Source organism: Solea senegalensis, linkage group LG15, assembly GCF_019176455.1.
Source record: "Solea senegalensis isolate Sse05_10M linkage group LG15, IFAPA_SoseM_1, whole genome shotgun sequence".
Classification (NCBI taxonomy): Eukaryota; Metazoa; Chordata; class Actinopteri; order Pleuronectiformes; family Soleidae; genus Solea; species Solea senegalensis.
Window position 1 is genome coordinate 12253987 of NC_058035.1, and position 20578 is coordinate 12274564.

At 40.5% G+C, this 20578-nt stretch overlaps 1 protein-coding gene across 2 annotated transcripts; it reads right to left on the minus strand.

The window, feature by feature from the left end:
* Nucleotides 1–410: 410 nt before the first annotated feature.
* ret (ret proto-oncogene receptor tyrosine kinase) lies at nt 411–19913 on the minus strand. 2 transcript variants are annotated; one of them, XM_044046427.1, is made up of 20 exons: nt 19634–19913; nt 10434–10676; nt 9883–10176; nt 9135–9373; nt 8845–9040; nt 8561–8760; nt 7686–7968; nt 7157–7288; nt 6684–6794; nt 6458–6571; nt 6073–6317; nt 5832–5979; nt 5606–5713; nt 5309–5523; nt 4437–4559; nt 4252–4322; nt 3960–4097; nt 3714–3813; nt 2339–2486; nt 411–1460 (listed from the first exon to the last, which is right to left on the minus strand). In XM_044046427.1, exons 1-20 carry the CDS (start codon nt 19701–19703, stop codon nt 1303–1305), a joined length of 3336 nt encoding a protein of 1111 aa, XP_043902362.1. In that variant the 5' UTR covers nt 19704–19913; the 3' UTR covers nt 411–1302. The 2 variants fall into 2 exon arrangements, with proteins under 2 accessions (XP_043902362.1, XP_043902363.1); XM_044046428.1 differs by having other exon boundaries at nt 411–2486.
* Nucleotides 19914–20578: the final 665 nt, after the last annotated feature.

Genomic DNA, 20578 nt, shown 5'->3' on the forward strand with positions numbered 1-20578 from the left:
GAGCCTCTGTGAGGTGGGAAGCACACGACGACTGTCACTGTCACACAGTCACACAGCCATTTTACTGATCGTTTTTATTAACACTATAAAATGTTTCCAGTTGTTGGAATGTAAGTATTACATATTACATCGGGGGTCATGGGAGCAACTATCATGTATATTTTAACTTCTAGAAGAATTCTACATCATCTGAGAGATATTTTAAAAAACAGACATATTTGACATTATATAAACAATTAATTTTATTTACTTAGATTTTATGCTTAACTGACACAAAAAAGTTATGCACAAATAAATAACTAGTTTTTCAGATCAGACAAAATTAAAAGTTAGCATTAGTCCTTACACTTTTCTGGATGAATGCCTGATAATTCTACTATTATTCCTGCAACTATACTATAGAGTAGTCCTTTCAATTGTGAAAAAAGCTATCATACAGAAACTTATCCGTCTTTAGACAAACTGCACATTTTGAATGTTTATTATTAATGGTAACATAATCAAATAATAACAGGACAATGATAACACTCCTTACTTTACATCACCGTACGGTTTTTCCACAAAGATTGCAATTACAGTGAATCAAAAAAAAGTGAACCATAGTCTGACGAAAGAACATTGTCACGATCTACATTAAATCTCATGTCCTCACACTGCAGTAACACTCTCTAGTTGATATTTGTCATGTAAAAAAAAGCAACAGAAAACAGAAAAAAAAGAATATGAACTCGTTCACTGAACATGTCTGTGTTACTTTTTTCTTTGGCAACAACAGCTTTGAAAAATCTTGTGGGAGAAACACAAAATGGGCCTTTGACATTTCGAGGAGCTGGATTCTCCACAGTAGAAACTTTACATTTGCAGAACAAGTTCAGCATTTTCTGTCCACTCAATCCCAGCTGTCTACAACAGTGATGGTAAAGACGTCCCCTTTAATTCCTGGGCTGGAACAAGATCTTCACGGTCGCACATTAACAATTGGAGGGTATTGTAGAAGCGGCACAGGCACTTAAAGACATTGACACTGACATACAATCTGGTACACTAGTCATGCAGTGATACAACTTGGCCAACATGACCCATGAGGTAATAATTAACATACTGAAGAGCAGAATGAAGCATGGTCTACGTTGATCCAGCCAGTTTTAGTAGCCAAAACACCTCAGCTTTAAACCTTGAATGCAACCCATGCAACAGAAATAAAAGGGAACCAACTTTAGCATCAGATCGTATATATATACAGTCTTATAGAAATATATACATCTACCAATTAGTCATCTTTTCTACAGTGTCGGTTTGTCTTTAGCTATCAAGCTTGTCCACAGCTTTTGCGGGTGAAGGCAAAGCCATCCAGTTTGCATAAACACTATCATTGGCATATCTTGTAAAGACTGGATTAGTGGCATCATGTCTGTTGAGCGGTACCGGGCTCTTCTCAGGCCAGTTCGGGTATGACATGCCTAAAAACGAGAACATATCATTTTTCTGCACTCAGTGAAACACAAACATCGTGCAGACAGTAAGGCTCTCAAATCAAAACTCTGCAGTGCCCGTCACTGAAATGGGTCCTGATTTGACTCTCAGGTGTGTAAAGTTGCAACTCTTAAGTTTGCTTCTTTTAAATAAAAAGATAATGTATGATTTTATTTCGTGTTTTTGTAATGCGAAAAGCAATAATATGATCTGTGGTTGTCGTCCTGTAGCTGTTGAGAAATGAAGATGGACAGCAAGTAATGAGTTGAGTGTGTTCTGCTTCTGTTTGTCACTTTAGAGTTGCGTTCAAAAGCCTTACTGTTTCTCTGTTCAGCATTGTGTCAGTACTATTTACGTATGACTAATATACATTAAAAAGTCAGGAAATGTAAGACAATCTGGAATTCAAACCACAGAGAGTGATTGATTCGACAGAGGACCTGTTTCAAATGTTACATGCTGTTCCTTCCAAATGCAAAGAAAACGGTGACAATGGAATGTGGTGAAATGGACTTTGTACAAATAAAATGCGGGTGACGTGTGAATATGAGCAGTGCCATATAAACTAAAAATTAAGGGTTTATTCAATATTTACAAATTTTGGGGTCAGCATTTATGTACATTAGAAGCAGGTCCAAAGAAACCAAAAAAGTCAAGACACAAGATCTTTTTTTTTTGTCTACTGAACCTCACATTTATAATGAAATGGGAGATATGTCAGCATTAATCAGCAAAAAAGGCATGCCTACATCACAGTCACACACACTTGACTATGGAAAAGCCAATCACAACTTGCCAAAAAAGAGAGAGAGATTGTGTTGTGTGTCCTGTTTCTAAAATCTAGTAAATGCATGGGAGATTCTACCATAGAGCTTGTTTTCAATCCATGTGGAAGGGAGGGTTCGAGGGAGAGGGGCGTTATTACAGTCCACTAGTGGAGTGTCCTCTTCAGAGAGGGCGTCATCGTACAGCAGAGCATCGGCAGGCGTGGAAGCTGCAAGGTCCAGGTAATCCTGACAAGAGCAGATAAAGGTGTTTTTAGGCTGCTTAAGAGAAGTTTAGGCACAGCTCATGTTGAAGGTCAGAGACATTCACTGACTGTGAGGTCTGTTCAAAAACCTTCTCTTTACCACATACAATGATTTACCCAATGCCTGTTTTTTTTCTGATAACAGAGACGATGTGAACTTGCCTACAGTATTCTCGGATGTCTGCATTCCCTTGTCCTTAAATGCTCTATATTTAGCTGCTTCACATCAGCAGCAGGGCCCAGACTGGAATGCTCTATGATTACATGGGCCAAGGCCACATTTTAGGATTCAGGCACTAATTATGGTATCTGGAGCATTTTGGGAAGAGGGACAGATCATTCAGTGAAGCAGGCCCAACTTGTGTCTGTGTACGTGAATTTAAAGAGGCAGTGGTGCGTTTTAATGTCCAGCAAAAATGGTACAACGTTCAGTCATTCATCTTCTACCACCTTTGCTTGTGCCAAACCCAGCTGACATAGGGTGAGAGGCGGGGTACGCCCTGGACAGGTTGCCAGTCCATCACAGGGACACATGGACACAAACAACCAGTCACTCTCACACTCACACTTTCAATTTAGAGTGTCCAATTTGCTGAATCCCCAAATCTGCATGTTTTTGGACAGTGGGAGGAAACTGGAGAGCCTGGAGAAAACCCACGCCCACACAGAGGGAACAATGTTCATTCCCAACACTGTAATAATAATACATAACTCCTTATATGGACATCCTGGGGGTGTTTATAAGTCACATATTCAGGCTTCATCCGATTTTAAACATTCTGAGTACTTGGCTCAGGTGTGTTTATATAGTTGGTGAAAATAAAAAAAATGTTTCATCAGATAGTCTAGGTTGTGCTGAAAAAAGGATATAAGACAATCTATATTGCCCATTCTTATAGGCTCTGTATATACTGTACGTCTTAACATAGTAATGAAAAAAAGCAGCCGAAATGCTCTGTGTTCTAAGGGTTAAATGCACTCCGGATCCAGATCCGAGTTTACTGACTCTAAACTGACTCTAAACTGTACAGTAACAAGCTGAACTTCTCTGTATCACTTGGTGCAAATGCAGCTTAAGATCACAATGATGCATCACTTAATGTGATGCCTGTAATGCATGGAAAGATGATGATTAATTCCTCCCCCTCATTTCTTTCCTGTGGAAGATTATGAATAACTTATTATGATGTATTGTACAGCGTCATCATACCCGACTTTTCACCATCATCTTTTCGAGCTCTTTGCTGATGTCTGAGAATGTCTGCCTCTTGTCTGGTTCTTGTTTCCAGCACCGAAGCATGAGGTTATACCTGTAGAGGGAAAAAGTTACACATTGGGACAAGTGTAAGTGTAATGCTATTCTCCCAGATGAGTTATTTTCCACATCTGCATGTGCTGTGGAACGGCATCTCGGCAAAAATGAGACGATGCTGCGGAGCAATAGAGAGGAGCTCACATTTCCTCTGAGCAGTTCTCTGGTCTTTCCATTCTGTAGCCAGTTTTGAGGAGGTTAAAGAGGCGTTCAGGAGCGATGCCTGGGTATGGATTTCCTCCCAGTGTCACTATTTCCCACAGCAGCACACCAAAGGACCAGCTTGGAAGAAGATAAAACAAATGTAATTATTTAAGCAAAGTCTTTTCAGTCTTCATGCAATACAGCTTGGTTTATTATCTTCATAATTATTGTGCAGAAATGACATTGGTATCAATCTTATATCAGTCATATTTTAAATAATTATTGCACTCACACATCACTTTGGGTTGTGTATATGTGATCAAACAAGGACTCTATTGCCATCCATTTAACAGGAATACGGCCCTGGAGAACAAAGAGAGAAATGGTTATTTTTTGTTTTCTATTGTTTTCTAAAAACATTTGCTCAATGAACATTTGTACTTTTCTACTCCCTTTTCTTTTCTTTTTTTTTTATACCTTGCTCCTCTTAACATACGAGTCCTCTTCATACACGTCTCTGGAGAGGCCAAAGTCTGAGATCTTCATCTTCCTTCCCTCAGCGACGAGGACGTTTCGTGCTGCAAGGTCCCTGTGAACGAGCTGTCAGACCAAGATGCTCATTTCAGCTTTATTCATCTCTCTGATTTGAACTGACAATTCAACACAGATGATTCAGCTTCATTTAGACCAATATTTAAGCTTTCCTCAACACTTAGACTTGAAATTGTATTTAAAGCTGTATTGGATCATTTTTGAAACAAAAACAAATGTCTGTTACGTTCAAATCATTGTAAAATTAATTCACACAATGCTGATTAAACCTTTCAGTCCCACATGACTCTGTGATTCTCAGTACAGCAGTGGTGTGTTTTCGTGATGCGTCACAAATGATGAAGGGAAGGCGGAAGCATGATGAAGAAACAGCAGCACATGGTTGGGATACAGACCTAGAGTCATCCTTTGTGAAAGGTCTGCAGGCTCACCTGAGGGGTGAGAAAAGTCCGATGACTCTGCTCACCTCCAAAGCTAAAGATGCCAGGAGAATTCTCCTAATCCTCATAGTTCTGCCTCGTGCAGACTGACTCTGCCACGGCCTCTGCTGCTCTTAGTGCAGAAGCTTAGTTCAAGTCTGTTTTTACTTCCAGCAGCTTGTTTTTGAACAAACCGCTGAGAAACTGTCAGAAAAATAACTTCACTGCTCTGCTCATTCTGTTACACACTGTAGCTATAAACTTGGAAAAACATATGCTGAAACAGGTTCAGTCTTAACCGCTATTATTTCAGCTCCTCTGTTTTTTGTATTTAGGCCGCAATCAAAACATTTGAACGAAATCCTCTTTGACAAGTACCTTCATTTCAGCCAGGTACTGCATGCCTCTGGAGATCTGCCATGCAAAGGAGATCAGGTCGCCCATGGTGAGCGCCCTGTCATCTGGGTTCTCCAGGTAGCTGGAGTTTCGGTTGGCGTCCCTGCCCATGTAGCTCGGGCCAACTTTCCGACTCTCGCGCAGGAAGTTGCGGAGCGACCCATATTTGGCGTACTCCACAATCAGATACAATGGTCCTATTGAGAGAAACGCAGCACTAAGACCCCATGTGCAACACACGTGCCCCGGGTGTAAATGGCAGGTGGAGTGAGGCCTTACCTTCCTGGCTGCATGCTCCATACATCTTTATAACATGCGGATGGTTGACTTGCTTCAGTAAAGTGAATTCCGACAGCAGGTCACGCAGCTCACTGTGTGAGGCGTTCTCTGTTATGAAGGAAAAGCAGGGATTGTAATGAAAAAAACATTTGTCTCTCCAGACATTAATTCCTCATATATCATCATGACTTCCAGGCTTGTCTGGTCTTTGCCCGGCTTGTCTTACCTTTAAGCATTTTCACAGCCACAGTGGTGTAACCTGCTTTTCCTTTCAGCCGGAAAGCTGTAGCCTTGACAACTTTTCCAAACTCTCCTTCTCCTAAAGTCTTGCCAAGTACAAGGTTTTTACGAGGAAACTCCCACTTTGGATCTTCCTGTTGAAACAGTGTGATATCTCCAGTTTCTCAAATGTTACAACAACAACACAGAAGAAAGAGGGAAAAAAATGTCTTATAAAAGAAGCTTACAGGGATTTTAAAGGTATCAGGCTCAATAGAGTCCTGTGAGCCCCGGCGTAAGTTGTTTGCAGGGAAGCTGATGGGATAAGCCTGAGCTGGCCGACGGAACGTCATTTCTGCAGAGGCTATCGGTGGTTTCGGCGAGTTCTTGTGATACCGGTGAATGAAGTATGAGGACAGGAGGATGGAGGCGACAAAGGAGAGCAGCAGAGACGTGGCGATGATGGTCTTGCACATGTCATCACATATCGCCTCTGGAGGAGGAGGATATTGCAAGTGTCATTTTTCAAGAAAGCCGCTATCAAATTTCTGGTTCCTTCTTGAGATGACATGACATAGGACCTCACGGAGACATTTTATCACCAACTGCTTGGTGTGATTTATGACAACTCACCCTCAATATCTTCCTTCTCACAGAAGCATCTCTCAGAGTAGCAGTAGCAGGTTCCATATCCAGCTTTAATCCCGTTCCCTAAACCTCGTTCATGACCTCCAATTACGGTCTCCTCTTTAGAGACAAGTGAAATGCTTTTAGTTACATGTCTACATTACATAGGATACCTGATTTTTTCTTCTTTTTTTAATCATGTAGTATTTGCAGGAAAATACACGTTTCATACTTGTACAGTCTTGTGGGCATATTAATGGGTCTTTGCTTTCCACTGCATCACAAAAGCTATCTGGGCACGTCCGCAGATCAGGCGAGCAGGTTGAGTAATATTCAGATATTCCTGAAACAACAGATGACAAACAATCATTCATTTCATTGCCAAGGACACTAATTTTGAGTTTTTGGTTTAGTTCACCATTCATTTTTGGCCTAAAATTAAGGGTTTAGGTGTTTAAACAACAAGGCACCACTGTGGGCACTAGCCTAAATTTTGTTAGTGCTTGTACTTATCATAATTAAAACCACACTTTCCATGACTTGCATCCTGTTGCAAAAAAGCATGTAACTGAAAGGAATACACGTGCTGGATCCAGGCTTTAATTTGTTCCATTGCCACCACTGTGAGAAACACGTTTTCCTACATAGTCTCATTGGGTTCGAGGTCTTTTTGATGATGGTAATTTTTAATGCACTAAACCGTACCTTTCTCTGTGCCTTGCCTCCACTGACAGCTCCCTGTGGTTGCCCCCAGGCCTCGGACAGACTCACAGTCTCCCCGTCGCCTGTTTTCGGCACAGGACAGGAACTGCTGGCTCTCCTGGCTGCCTTTGTTTACTATATTCAACAGAGCCACACAACACACATAAGCAATCTGTAACAGGCATTTAGGGAAAAGGGAAACATTTTTAAAAGGATGCCTTATGTGTAAATTGCAAGGAGTTGCAAAGTTCCAAGAGAACACTAGCTCTAAACTCTAAACATAAGGTTAGATTTCTATAAAAATCTATAAAAAAAGTGGGAATAGTCTTCCGGTTTGCTGGTTGAAGCTAATCTGGAAGTAAGAATATAATAAATAGCCACCAAGGGCGACTCAACTCCATTCAATAGGTGCCTGGTTTACAGATGACATCTTAGGTAGCAAAACCACAATATGGTGCAAGTAAAAGTAAATCTTGAGGCTTCACTTGATAAAATCTTGATAAAAAGTGGACCCTGTCTGTTGCAGTTTCACCTTCACTATCCAGTTGGATGTGGATCTGTGTGGTGGCCTCCTGCTTTGTGTGCTCCTCCTGGGCGACAACAAAGTACTGCAGGTCCTGGCACTCGGGCTTGCGCAAAGCCTCCGAGTCGTTCACATAGAGCAGTCCCCACATCTCGCCAGGAGACTGGGTAATGCTAATGGCTCCATAGCAGAACTGCAAGTCAGCAGATGCGTTCCTATCTGGCACCTCGAGGCGGTACGTGACACTGAAGCCATCAAACTGCTGGCAGTTTTCCACGCACACTCTGCCAACCTGAGAGGAAAGAAAACAAGGGAATAAAAACTCCACATCATTATGGGTAATTAAAGAGAAAAAGACTTCCAGCAGGTGGCAGTAATGTCTGTAAGTGAGTCAGCACTGCTGTGGAATGAACACTAGAACATTTCAATGTAAAATAAAATAATCTTAAAATGATTGCAGCATCAAAACTCTGAAACCGATCTACTTACCACATGAGCACCAATAGACTATTATCTTGACTATTTCCATCTTCATGCATGATACCACATCCACTAAAACACTGATCTCACAGATCTATTTGTTTTGTGACAATTTCTTCCACCATAACAAATCCTCCAAAACATTTGCGACAACAAAGGAATGTTGGAGTTTATCTGCTGCTACTAAAGAATTGTGCTGGTAAATCTATGCAGACCGGTGACACAAAAACTTAGTGTCACTGTTTCAGTTGGTTAAATGCCACTGCAATCACATTAAGAGTAGACTTATATTGGCCAATATATTAAGGAGAAATAATTGCAGTGGCTAACACATTTTGTAATAGCCTATAAATTCAGTTTATGACTTGTAACAAATTTCTACTTTGGCATTTGGTAAGTTTTACCTGAGCATAAACGGAAGCTCTACGTGTCAGTGTGAACGTGTGTGTGACGTTTGCGAAGCGGATGTGCACTGGTAAGATGGTGATGTTGAAGTGCAGCAACACTGTTCCCTCCACACCAGGGTAGGTTGTGTCATTGACCAGGTAGTCCAGCTGCACGGAGCGATTCTCATTCACATACAGGTTCCTCTTCAGGACAAGCTCTAAAATCAGAGAGAACAAAAACATGTATTAAAAACTACAGTGATGATAAAAACAGGTGACTTTCAGGACCTGGATTTACTTACGGTAGTCGTGAATGGTCTCTCGAATGCCTCCATGAGCAGCTTTCTTTTCACTGAAGGTGCCTTTTATGTCAAACGTTTTATTTATCCATGCATCACTGTTGAGCAAGGTCCCCCTGTACTTACTGTGACTCTTGTCAATGTGAAAAATGGGGGTTAAATCCCTGTCAAAGACAAACAAGGTTCCAAAGGAGCCACCCTAAGGATAAAAAAACAAGACAGTGAGACATTGTCTGACATTGTGTCTGGAAAAGACAACGAGGGACCAGACCTGTGCTCCCTCTCCCGCTCACCTTTGTACGATTGAAGCTGATGATAATATCTGTTGCGTCTGTTCCATTTACATATGGTGCGTTATCATCCTCGTCCATAACAAACACGTCCAGGGAAGTCTCCACCTTGGTGATGACTGTTTCTGTTCGGACTGTACAGACCAGCAGGAGTCTGTAGCATTCGCTCTCCTCGCGGTCTAATGGAGCGGTCACCACCAACTCTGTGGAGTTGTCGTTCACAGCAAATGGCGCTGGGGTCTCTGAGAAGAAGAGGAAGAGGGACAAACTGTGTGTGTTAACTGTGTGTCTTCGAATGAAATATAGTGAGTCACAAAAAGGTCTGATGTGACCTTTGCAACAGCAGCAATGGAATAAAAGTCAAACTAGTGTAACTGTACTTCAGGTGTTTAAGAGTCATTCAGTCGACACGTGTGTACAACGGCTGCTAACGTTATGAGCCACAATGAGTGTGTGCACATGAGTGTCACTGCTGCGTTTCCGATTTGTTTATGACTTTAGTTTCTGATTTATCTCTGACAGAAAAGGTTTAACATGTCACATGATTTTTGTTTTCTCAGACACACAGAGAAAGAGAAATCTGCCCTTCACCTGAAATAATCATAACCTACGTAAGGTTTTCCTGTAATTGTAGCCTCCACTTTCTCTACATAGAGTAGCTAAAGTAGTAAAAAAGCAGATGCCAAAACTCAAAAAGAGATGTGTCTGAGTTACACAGGTGTGAGAGTTCACACATGTCTTTGTTTCTGACCTGATTCCACATTATAAGAGATGGTGTAGTTAGGACAAACGTTGAGTCTGGTAAGACGTCGGAGTTGCCTGATGGCCCCGGGGAACCTGTTCTCCATTATGTGAGGGTTGGCGGTGTCTCTGTGGGGGAAGCACAGTTCCTTCATATCTGTCTGAGCACACTGTGGCAATGTGGCGTTGACAAAGTCCAGAGTGATCCGAGGGGCGTTTTTGTTCATGCAGTGAGGTTTCCTGGAGACGTTGGGTAAGACTGTGGCATGAAGGACCAACTTCTTCACTGACCACGAATGTTGATCTAAAGGGATTCACAGCCAAAAGAAAAACAGGAGGCATTTTAATCTCAGACAGTGCTCTTTTTGTTGAATGGATTTCCTTTTTACAACCTGAACACAAAGCCAAAGCATTATTAGTATGCAAAGAGCACAAACATCAAGAAACTAATGTACTATCACTCATGCAGCACTGAAACAGGAATAAACAGAGACCCTTTTACTATTTTGGAGTTTTGTATATTACCGTGCAACTCCATGAAAATGTGTGTACCCAACTCACTTGGGAAGGTGAAGTCGCTCTCCTCAAGGGTTTTGTTTAAGGACAATATTCCAGTGTTAATGTCCATGTGGAACCAGGAGTTGTGGGGTGGACGTTTGAGCGCGCTCCAGCACAGGTAGAAATGCGGCCGCTCGGAGTCGTTGTCCAGCATAGCGTGGACCTGGAGGATCGGTGTACCTGCAGGCTGGCCCACGTATACCGTCTCAATGTACTCCTTCTGAGGAAAGTACAACCCTGTCACTCCTGGAGAATTGACAAAAAAAAAAAAAGATATAGTCAGCTGTATTTGTGATTTATAGTATCATTTTGAAGTGAAGTCAAGCTTTAGTTCAATATTCACTGTAAAACTGATTTAAAAAGTGATGAAACATGACACATGATTACATACTCTGTGGTATAATGTGAGGATGATGTTTGTAACAGTTTGTAAACGCATTGTTTTAATACTTGATTTGGATTTAAACATTATTTATCATTCAGTCCTAGTTCTACTCATTGAACATGGTTTGTATTTTATATTGCACTTTTGTAGTTTGACATTCATTCACTCATTCACTATCCCAACAATGCTCACACTTAATGCCCGAGGAAGACACTTTCGGATGTGGACTGAACCACCAACCCCCTTATTAGCAGATGACCTATCCTGTCTCCTGCTCCACAGCAGCAGCCCTGATAACTGAAAAATAAGGCCTTACATTACTGTCTTATTACAGAGCAGGATAACAGCCGTTATCCCACTCAGACATCTCTTCCTGGATATTTGATAGCGACAACAATGCACACTGTCAAACCTGTCTGGGCAGTGAGTGGAAATTAAGACATACATGGAGTATGACAGGTTCAGTTTTCGTCTCCTCTGATGCGTTTTTCATCTCCTCCACTGCAGCGGAAATTGAAAGGGGGGCTCAAATGACACTTATGCAGCTCTTTTAATGAATTTCTCATGTGGTCAATAACGTGTGGTTTCCGCTTCTCCTTGCGTTCACCTTGAAAAGCTTAATTACAAGGGAAAACATGATATGTAGGATAAATGAATCACTGCTCTGTTGCTGTGTATGCACGCATGTATGTGTTTGGGGGGGCTAAAAAGCTATAGCAGGCCGTGTGTTTTACAGGAAAATGGAGATGTGAGTGTTCCTCCTGTAATTATACCCCTGTTATGCTCCTCTTTGATGACAGTCGGCGACCATTTAGGGAAAGCACTAATGTCATTAGCAGACAGCAAAACTAGATTTTCTATTTCTGTTGGTGCAGTTGAGGCTTCAGCTCTGGTTTCAGACATTGATTTAATTTCATGAGGCTTGGATGACAGGAGGCTGAACTGATGGATAAAATGTGGCCGTCCTTCCTGAAGGATAAAGATGGAGATACACAAACAGAGGCCACAGCCCTTTTTATTAAGTGTCCCTGGGACAAACACAAACAGCAGGCCACTTGATTGTAAATCCTGCTGGGATGGCAGGAGTCACTTTCATGACTACTGACATTTTCGGGATGACTTTTGATTTTTTTAATCCCATCACTGTGTTAATATACTGAGTGTTGTGAGGGTAATGTGTCAGTCCCAGGTTTAGGAGCACAGTTAGATACATAGATCTGTCAGTTGAACCAATAGAAGTATATGTTCTGCACTGTTTTTTGTTTTTGTTCTGTAACATTTCTATACAAAACAAAACCACAAATATATGTTTTTTTTTTTAGAAGATGCTATATTTACGCTATATTTCCTAAATCACAAATCAGTTCTTATATTCAGACAACATTATCAGCTCAACAATCAATACAGGATGTAACAAATTACATATTTTTAAAAACAAGGTTGAAAAGATAATTGATTGGAATAAATAATGAAAACCTAACATTTTATGTTATACATATTTTCATATATATATATAAATATGTATTACATGAAAAATTACAGACTTTGTTGTGAAAAATTATGGGAAGTAACACACAGTAAATACAATCAATACAATCTTCATCTCTGGACATAAATCGACCATTAGAGGGAGCTGTTATCATAGTGACACAGCCTAAACCTGACAGAAAGGAAAACTGTTCCTCAATATTCATCAGAATACACATTGGTCTGTACTAATTTGATGAAACGCTAAAGATCCTTGATTTATTTGCATTTTTAACACGCTATAACATCCATCATTCTACATCGCTTCATTAAATAAATACAGACAATTAATCCACACAAATCTCACACAAATAAAACTAGACGAAGCAACATATTAACCAATAAGAGCCGTATGCATTTATGAATACTGGCACACAGCCACAGTGATTGGACTGCATGCAACACAATTCGTTTATATCATTCAAAATTCAATTTCTTTTCAGGATAGAGGCCAACAGAAAGCAAGCAGTTTATATCAAAACTAATTAATTGAATGGATCAAGCAGGCCTCTCTTAGCAAATGGCATCTTTTGTCAGTGAAGCCATGATGACAAATTTCAGCGTGACTCATTACCTCCTCCCAACGATGCACAAGAATGACGGGAAAATAGACAGTAATGACAACTCACATCTTAACACCATACATGGAATGTTATTATTATTATTGTTATTATTTTTGATTTAGTAATTTATTTATTTATTTTAAATAAACACACTGCAGCACATGATTTGTTTCATATGTCTTGAGGACAGCGAAACACAAATGTTCATTTGAGGTTGAAACATAGGGAATGACATAATGCTGTTTTTGAACCAGCTTGATGTGCCATAAATCAAAGTGAGTAAACATTCGCTTCATAGTCCGACCTTTTACAGCCCTCAAACACCCATAAAGCTGATGCTCGGCTGCAACATACAGTGTCATTTCTTCAAAAGCTAGAGTAAGTAATTTTGCAAACAAAGCCAGTGTTTGAACAGGAGGACTCTTGTAGCAATTCATGTTGACAATAGATATCATGTACTGCTGAGTGGATAGTGAAACTGGACTGAAAAACAACAATGTGAAACACTCTCAGTCATCTACGCCTGTATGCTCTCCCTGTCCCTGTCTGTCTCTGATTTTTGCAGTTACCTTGAGTTTAAATGGTCACTGTCTCGTTTTGTGTCATATTTTTAACAGCGGAAGGACAAAGAGGACAAAACCTCATCACAAAATCAGAAACCACGTGCTCAGTCAGCCACAGACCACAATGTGTCTGGGACTGGTCAGAGCTGATAGGGTGGAACGCCCTCTCCGTCGTCCCAGACAAAGACAGGAACTCAATTAGCTCAATGCGTGCTTCGGCTGATAGATTTACCAGCTATGAGCTCATGGGCTGGACTAACCCACAAGCTTACTAATCTACCTCTATGTAACAAAACATGGATCTCCCACCCTCACTGAGTGTCCCCATCAAAGACATGGCGGTTAAAGAGAAGTGACCCAGTCAAGTTGCTGTATGATTCAGTCTCTCACTAATCTTGTTCATGGACTGGAGCTCCCGCGGTGCGAGCTCAGCCCCATGCCCTCTGATTCCCAAGGTCAACATGTGCTACATCAGTCCTTTGTAACGACCCATCGGCCAGGCCGTGTATCTGGCAGCAGACCAATCAATAACAGTAGTAATCAACAGTGATGCTGATTGTTTTCCACTGATGAGACAGACGAGGGGAACGGTTGAGGCCTGCATGTGTGTAATCATTTGTGCCGCACGTAATGTGAACCCACTTCTTTAGCTGGGTGCAGAAACATTACATCAACAGTATGGGTTTCATTTCACAGCCAGCTCCATAATTTGCTCCATCAATATCTATATTTTTCTTAAGAATCCATCACCTATTACAGAGAAACTGCAGCGAGAAGCATGAAGTGGCACATCACCCGGTTATATGGTGATGGTAATACAATAAATATTATAATCACTCTGAAACCTATCACTGTGCTTCCAAAGATGTAACAGTTATGGGACTGGTTCTCTGATTCAATTAACTAAAAAGCTGCACATTGGGCTATAATTCCATTTATGAAAGCTATTATTGATTATAATGTTTCTGAAATCTTTGTCTGGTTTCCACTTTAGCCGTATCACACTGCATCCAGAACCTGGATTTAATATAGTACTGACTGTGAAGCTTTCAGTCTCAAAACACTGAGGTCTAATGAGCAGAGAAGGTCATTTCCTGTCATGATCACACAGTCATCAAAGTTTTCATCAGAGTAATATGATACCTGATCTCAGTTTGGAGGGGGCAGTCAGGCTCCAGGTAATTACTCATTTTACCGAGATGCATACCGTAACATAATAATCAATTACCCAATAATGTAATCCAATTAGCCCTCAGAGAATACAAGACCTGCGATCCAATGAGCCATGTTCATCAGTCATAAATAAATCGAATAGAACATCTCCTTGGGGGTTTGTTACAAGTATAAATTCAGTTTAAGAATTCCTCTGGGGGTGACAGTGGCATCAAAAATTGAACATGTGGTACATTATAGAGCTCCAGACTGATGGACAAGTCATTAGTCTACTTTTATTAAAATAAATAAATAAATAAATCTCATGTACAGAGACAAGAGCAAGTGCTGAAAATGTCTTTCTGCCACAATTGTCATAAAGCTTTCACTCTAACAGATGATTGATTTCTGAGCAATGTTTTCTGCTACGACTCCAAATTTCCAAATACAAAGCAAGAATAACAGACTCTTCACAGTTTGAGAATTAAAACTAAAACTAATCACATGGCCGTGTTCACTCACTGTGTCGAAGGACACGGGATTCGTTATTGGAACAACTTGTCATTTTTACATTAAAATCATAAAGATTTGACATTTTTTGGAGTCTATCCACAAACAAAGCACACTTTCCCATCTGAAGAGCAAGATTGGACAGATTCTTCCACCACTGCAGAATATCACCATAATGCTGTTTTGGGTATTGCACGTTTGTTTTATTGCAATTTCGACTGCTTTTGCAAGTAAGTGTGCAGTTAGTCTGTACAAAATGTATAGAAATCTACTCAGACATTTGAGAATGGATCCCTTATGATCCCTGGTGCCACTGGCAGGACTAAAAAGCAGGCGTGCGTCTGATCTTTTATGTTACATCTTGTCATTATTTGAGGTCTGCACTGTTCTTATGAATCAAATATAAATTGTTAGTAGGCATCTCCATTGCGCTTAAACAGGGATTACAAGTACTGTGTGTAACATTTTAACATCATTAATCCCACATTTGTCCTGTTAATGTGGGATTAAAACACAGATAGATGAGCGGTAACTATTGGTTGTACTAGTGTCTAAATGCTTGTTGTACTGTGTGTCACCACGTCATGTTTAATGGTGGATGATGGATTACATTATGGAAGGGAGGGGCCATAATTTATGGCAGAGAATGGAGGGCACTGATCTTTCAGCATAAACGGAAGTAAGGCTTTCAGAGTGTCTCTCTCACTGGCAGGTGGAGGAACGTGATCGAAAAATAATTTCCAACATATTTACCCACGTCTCTAGAGTGAAGGACGAAACAAATGGACAGAGTGGTAGCAGGGTGTGGCAGGTGGAGGAGGGGCAAGCAGGAGTATTCTCTGTCTGATAAGAGGGTTTTTGTGGGAAACTGACTGGCACTGTTTGGACCAACAGCAATGTACTTGCAAATAATTAAAATGTCATAAAATGTGTTCATTCCATTTAAATAACAGCCCAGACTAACTAACATCCAGCTCTAGAGTATCCCACATGCAGATTCAAATGAGCAGAACCTGTCCTTTGTTATGTTGACAGTTGTAAATGACGGGTCAAACACAGCGTGCACCGCTAGGCGACCAGAAAATAACTTGTCAAGACTCATGTGATACAAGAGGAATAAATGCCCCGAGGACAGAATTTCAATCAATGTCTCCTTGTCCTTTCACCAGAAAATTAGATTCTAGCCATGCATGAGAGGGAAGTGTGACCCTGAACTGACTACAGGATCAGGGCGAGAGCTTTGACAGGTAGGAGCAGCATGCATGCAGGCCACGAGTACCAGAAGCAACAACATTAAGTGTTAGAGGTCGGGATTCTTGGAGTAAAGGCAGGTGCCCCACACCAGGCATGATGTTCAAAATAACCGTTCATTCAGTTTGATCAAAAACTGAATGAACGGAATGATGGAGTTCTCAACAAAGTTTTGGTGAAAAACTGATAACCTGGCAAAAGGAATGAAAACTGAAAGGTTCATACTTCTGCATCATTGTTCTGATTTTACTGAACGTTCCAAATGTTAAAACTGCATTTGTGGCAAACCACATGCTTACATTTTATTTTTATTTATTTTTTATCACTTTTTATCTCATCTCCTTGTCTTAAAAAGAAACCCCCCCCCAGATTTTCTCAGCATGTATGGCTGAGTGCCCTTTCATTTCCTGGGTAAGGTTAAGATTTAATGATTGGAGTGCAGCTGAGGCCAGATGGTTGTGGTTTTATATCACATGGTGAGGTGTACGTTGTATGCCAAAATGTTTATTTTAAGTGAATAATCTTTTTTTAAAAAAGAGAATTGTGTTTCTTTCTGCTGCATCTCTGAGGGAGTTTTTCTTCATAAGACCCAAAGAAAATCCCTGCTGTTTACAACATTTTATGTAAAAGACAAACTTTACAGCACAAAGATTGTGTTGAGATGTTTTCTAACTGTACTGTGAGAGGTGGTGACAACAAAAGAGTAGAATTGACAGGATTTACAATGCATCTGCAGGCAACATGAAACAGAAGCTTCACTAAATCATATGTAATTAAGAGCTAAATCAAATATCAGCATGTACGAAATGAGATTTATTGACCTGGTACTTCTCAAAGCAAAGATACTGATGAAAATCATAATTCTAATGCAAGGACAAGGAGAAGCAGCAAAAGAGGCTTCAGTCATCCATGGCTTCCTCTGGGATGGGGTCATCACTGAGGATTACCGCTTGGTTAAGGTTTCAAAGGTCAGAGGTTGAGGTGGGGTCAAAGATACAGTAACAAGGTCACGGTGGGAGATAAACCAATCAATGCTTTTATGTGAAAACATCTGCGACTCTTCTTGTGGAAGTGATGGATTACACGGACACATTTGTCAAGATGACTTGGTTAATTTCGATAAAGGCTTTTACCAGGTTTCGTCATAAAAGCTGCTCTTCGGTGCTTAGGTTGACATCAAACTACTCACATCATTAACTGGTTTGAATTTAAATTAATCAAATGAAGCAAAGGTCATTTCAGCAAATCCACACACAGAGGCACAACAGTCAGACCCACCGTGACAGTCCAGAAAACTTATGTGCTGCTGCTCTTCACTGAATAACTACAAAAAAACATCTTTACACCCAAACTACAACCAAAAAAAGAGCTTCCAATTAAGTGTAATCCATGTATTGAACTGCTTTTCTTTTCTACTTGGTGCCTCATTGCAACACTGGAGCCATATTTAAGAATGCTGATTACTCTGATTGCCAGTTTCCTTTCTTTGATTATCTCAGCAAGAAAAAACTAAACTCGTTAGTAACCACAAAACAATTATAAATTCTACCATACAATCATTATTATAACTTCTGCTTTCACTGGCATGGGCACATTCTGCACTAAAATCATTTCTGAGATTAAATCATTTGCATTGGGGGACACAAAAAAGGCATCAAAGTTAAATTAATTAAAATATGAGCACTGGGAAATCCTCAAAACAACTTGTGTGTAGAGCTGTAAACACAGAGCAGGAAATGGTTCTTCCTGTAAATGACGTCAACAAGCAGAACATCCTCCTAAAACTGACACCGAACCAAACAACAAAATCAATCTGATGTGTCATTTTCAAGCGAGTTAGCGTCCGACATGCAATCTGAGCACTGTGTGCACTGGTATAACAAGCAATATATTTTTTTAAAGAAAACAAACAGCCAGTGTTTGCCCAGAGATAGGAGCAGCTGCTGCACACCTGCCCATGGCTCGCTTCTTCACCTCTCTGAGCAAGTCTCGCTCTTTTGTTCCAACAAACAGGCAGGTGATGGGCACTGCCTTTAATGTAGGGTGTACATTTCAGCACCCGTTTAATTACCATGTCGGCCTTGACATATGAAATCGAACTAGACCAACTATTTACCTATAAATATCACGGGAAAGGCCTGCTGACCGTAGTGTTGGAAAATAAAAAAAACAGGAATGCAAAGTGAATGCATGTTGGATGTGTGATAATGTTTCAGTGATATAAATTTATGACTCTCAGCCTCTTTGTGTTGTGAATTCCACTGTCTGTCATGAAGATAAATAATCAGAGAGCGTTATGTGCAACTGTGGCACCTTAAGAATTAATCATTGTAACAACTCTGCAGGAAACTGCTCCCTTTGGTCTAAGCCTGAACAGTTTCCTTGTAAGTTCATACTCATGCAGACATGAAATAGCAAGATAACCATATTTTCCATATCTCAATTCCCCCCAAAAACACTGTGTGGTTTAATCTTTTTATTTCAGTTCTACATTCCTGATAAAAGCCCTGACAGTGACCTCTGCTAAGACTGGTTTTAAGTCCAAAAACAAACTCAAAAATTTCACACAACGGCCTATATTTGTCCCAGCATCACATTTGACGTCCTCGCAGCACACAGAGATTTGCACACTCCTCAGCTATGAGAGACTCTTTAAATATAGACTGCATGGGATCGGCAATGTTGGTACAGTTGGGCTGAGGGATTGTGACTGGGATTAGAATATTATGATATATGGCTCTTTTTATTTGACTGTAGGACTCAACGTGTGGTGCCATGCATAACAGCCAGCAGCACAATGTGAGCATGAAACACTGTGTTGCCATTTTGGAAAAGTCACTTAGCCTCCAAAAATGTTGCAGTGAAGTTCCTCACAAGAGCAAGTGTGTTATCAGTCATCTCATTTAAACACAGAACTATGTGGAGTTCATTTAAAGAAAGTGAATCTCAAACCAAACATGTTTTTGTTATGTTCAACAACAACTTATAGCTTTTCTGTTTGAGAGGAAGGAAAGAGAAGATGCTGAAAATAAAAATAAATGCCTCAAAACAGAGAAAACTCAACTGCTACATTTTTTTTTAAATTAACCATTAAGCAGTACATTTAATGTAACTGCTGCTTTATTTGCGTGAACAGATTAAAATAAACCTGCTTTACATTGGGAAACACGGTGGATCACAGTGTGTGTGTTGCAGCTTCATCGTTTGCTCCTCGCGTCTCACATGGAAACTGATGAGCGTCTGTAATCTTACCTTCAAGCAGCAGCAGCAGCAGCATCAACACGGCGATGTTTCCACGAGAGAAACCAGAACTTAACCCCATTTTCGCGCACCATAAGTAAAGGTTTGTGAATGAAACGTGACTTCAAAAAAGTTCCTTTGGCAAAAAGAATACAAAAAATCTTTAAATAGTTAAAAAAAAAAAATCAAGCCACAAGAGTCAAAAAAGGGCGATGTATAAACCAGTGTGCGTCCCGAGTGCGCGGTTCTCTGTCTGGGCAGACACAGAGAGATGAAGTCCTCCTCAGTATCAGGAGAGAGAGTGTGTGTGTGTGTGTGTGTGTGTGTGCGTGCGCGCGGCTCCTCCACTGCCTGCTGCGCTCACAGACTAAATGACCAGGAGGAGGAGGAGGAGGAGGAGGAGGAGATCCATTCACCACCTCTACATTCACTCATTGCTCCACTGCTTCCGCAGCAGCAGCAGGCGTTTACAGGAAATTTAAGAGCATAATTTAACAGCAGGTCAGTCATCTCATTAACACACGCAGAGGAAAAAAAATGATTAACAGTTATTATTATTATTTTTTTTAAATGCGCAATGGCGCACTTTAAAGGCGCAGACACTGGGGTTTAAAGGGCATCAACGTGGATCATTTAAATAAAATATTTACTTTGGGGTTTTCAAATTTTGGGACAAAATGACACACACAGTGTCACCTTTAAACAGTCTTTTAAAAATCACCGTATAGTAAAAGTACAAGTATCTTAGCAGAAAATGACTTTGGTAGAAGGTGAAGTCACTTTTTATAATATTACTTAAGTAAAAGTATTAAAGTATATGACATTTACTGTACTTAAGTATCAAAAGTAATCTGAAGAGTTAAGATTGAGCCATGGTGGCTCAGTGGCAGAGTGAGTTGTCTTTCAATTGGAAGGGTGTGGGTTCAATTCCTGGCTCCGCTAGTCTTTGTGCGTCCT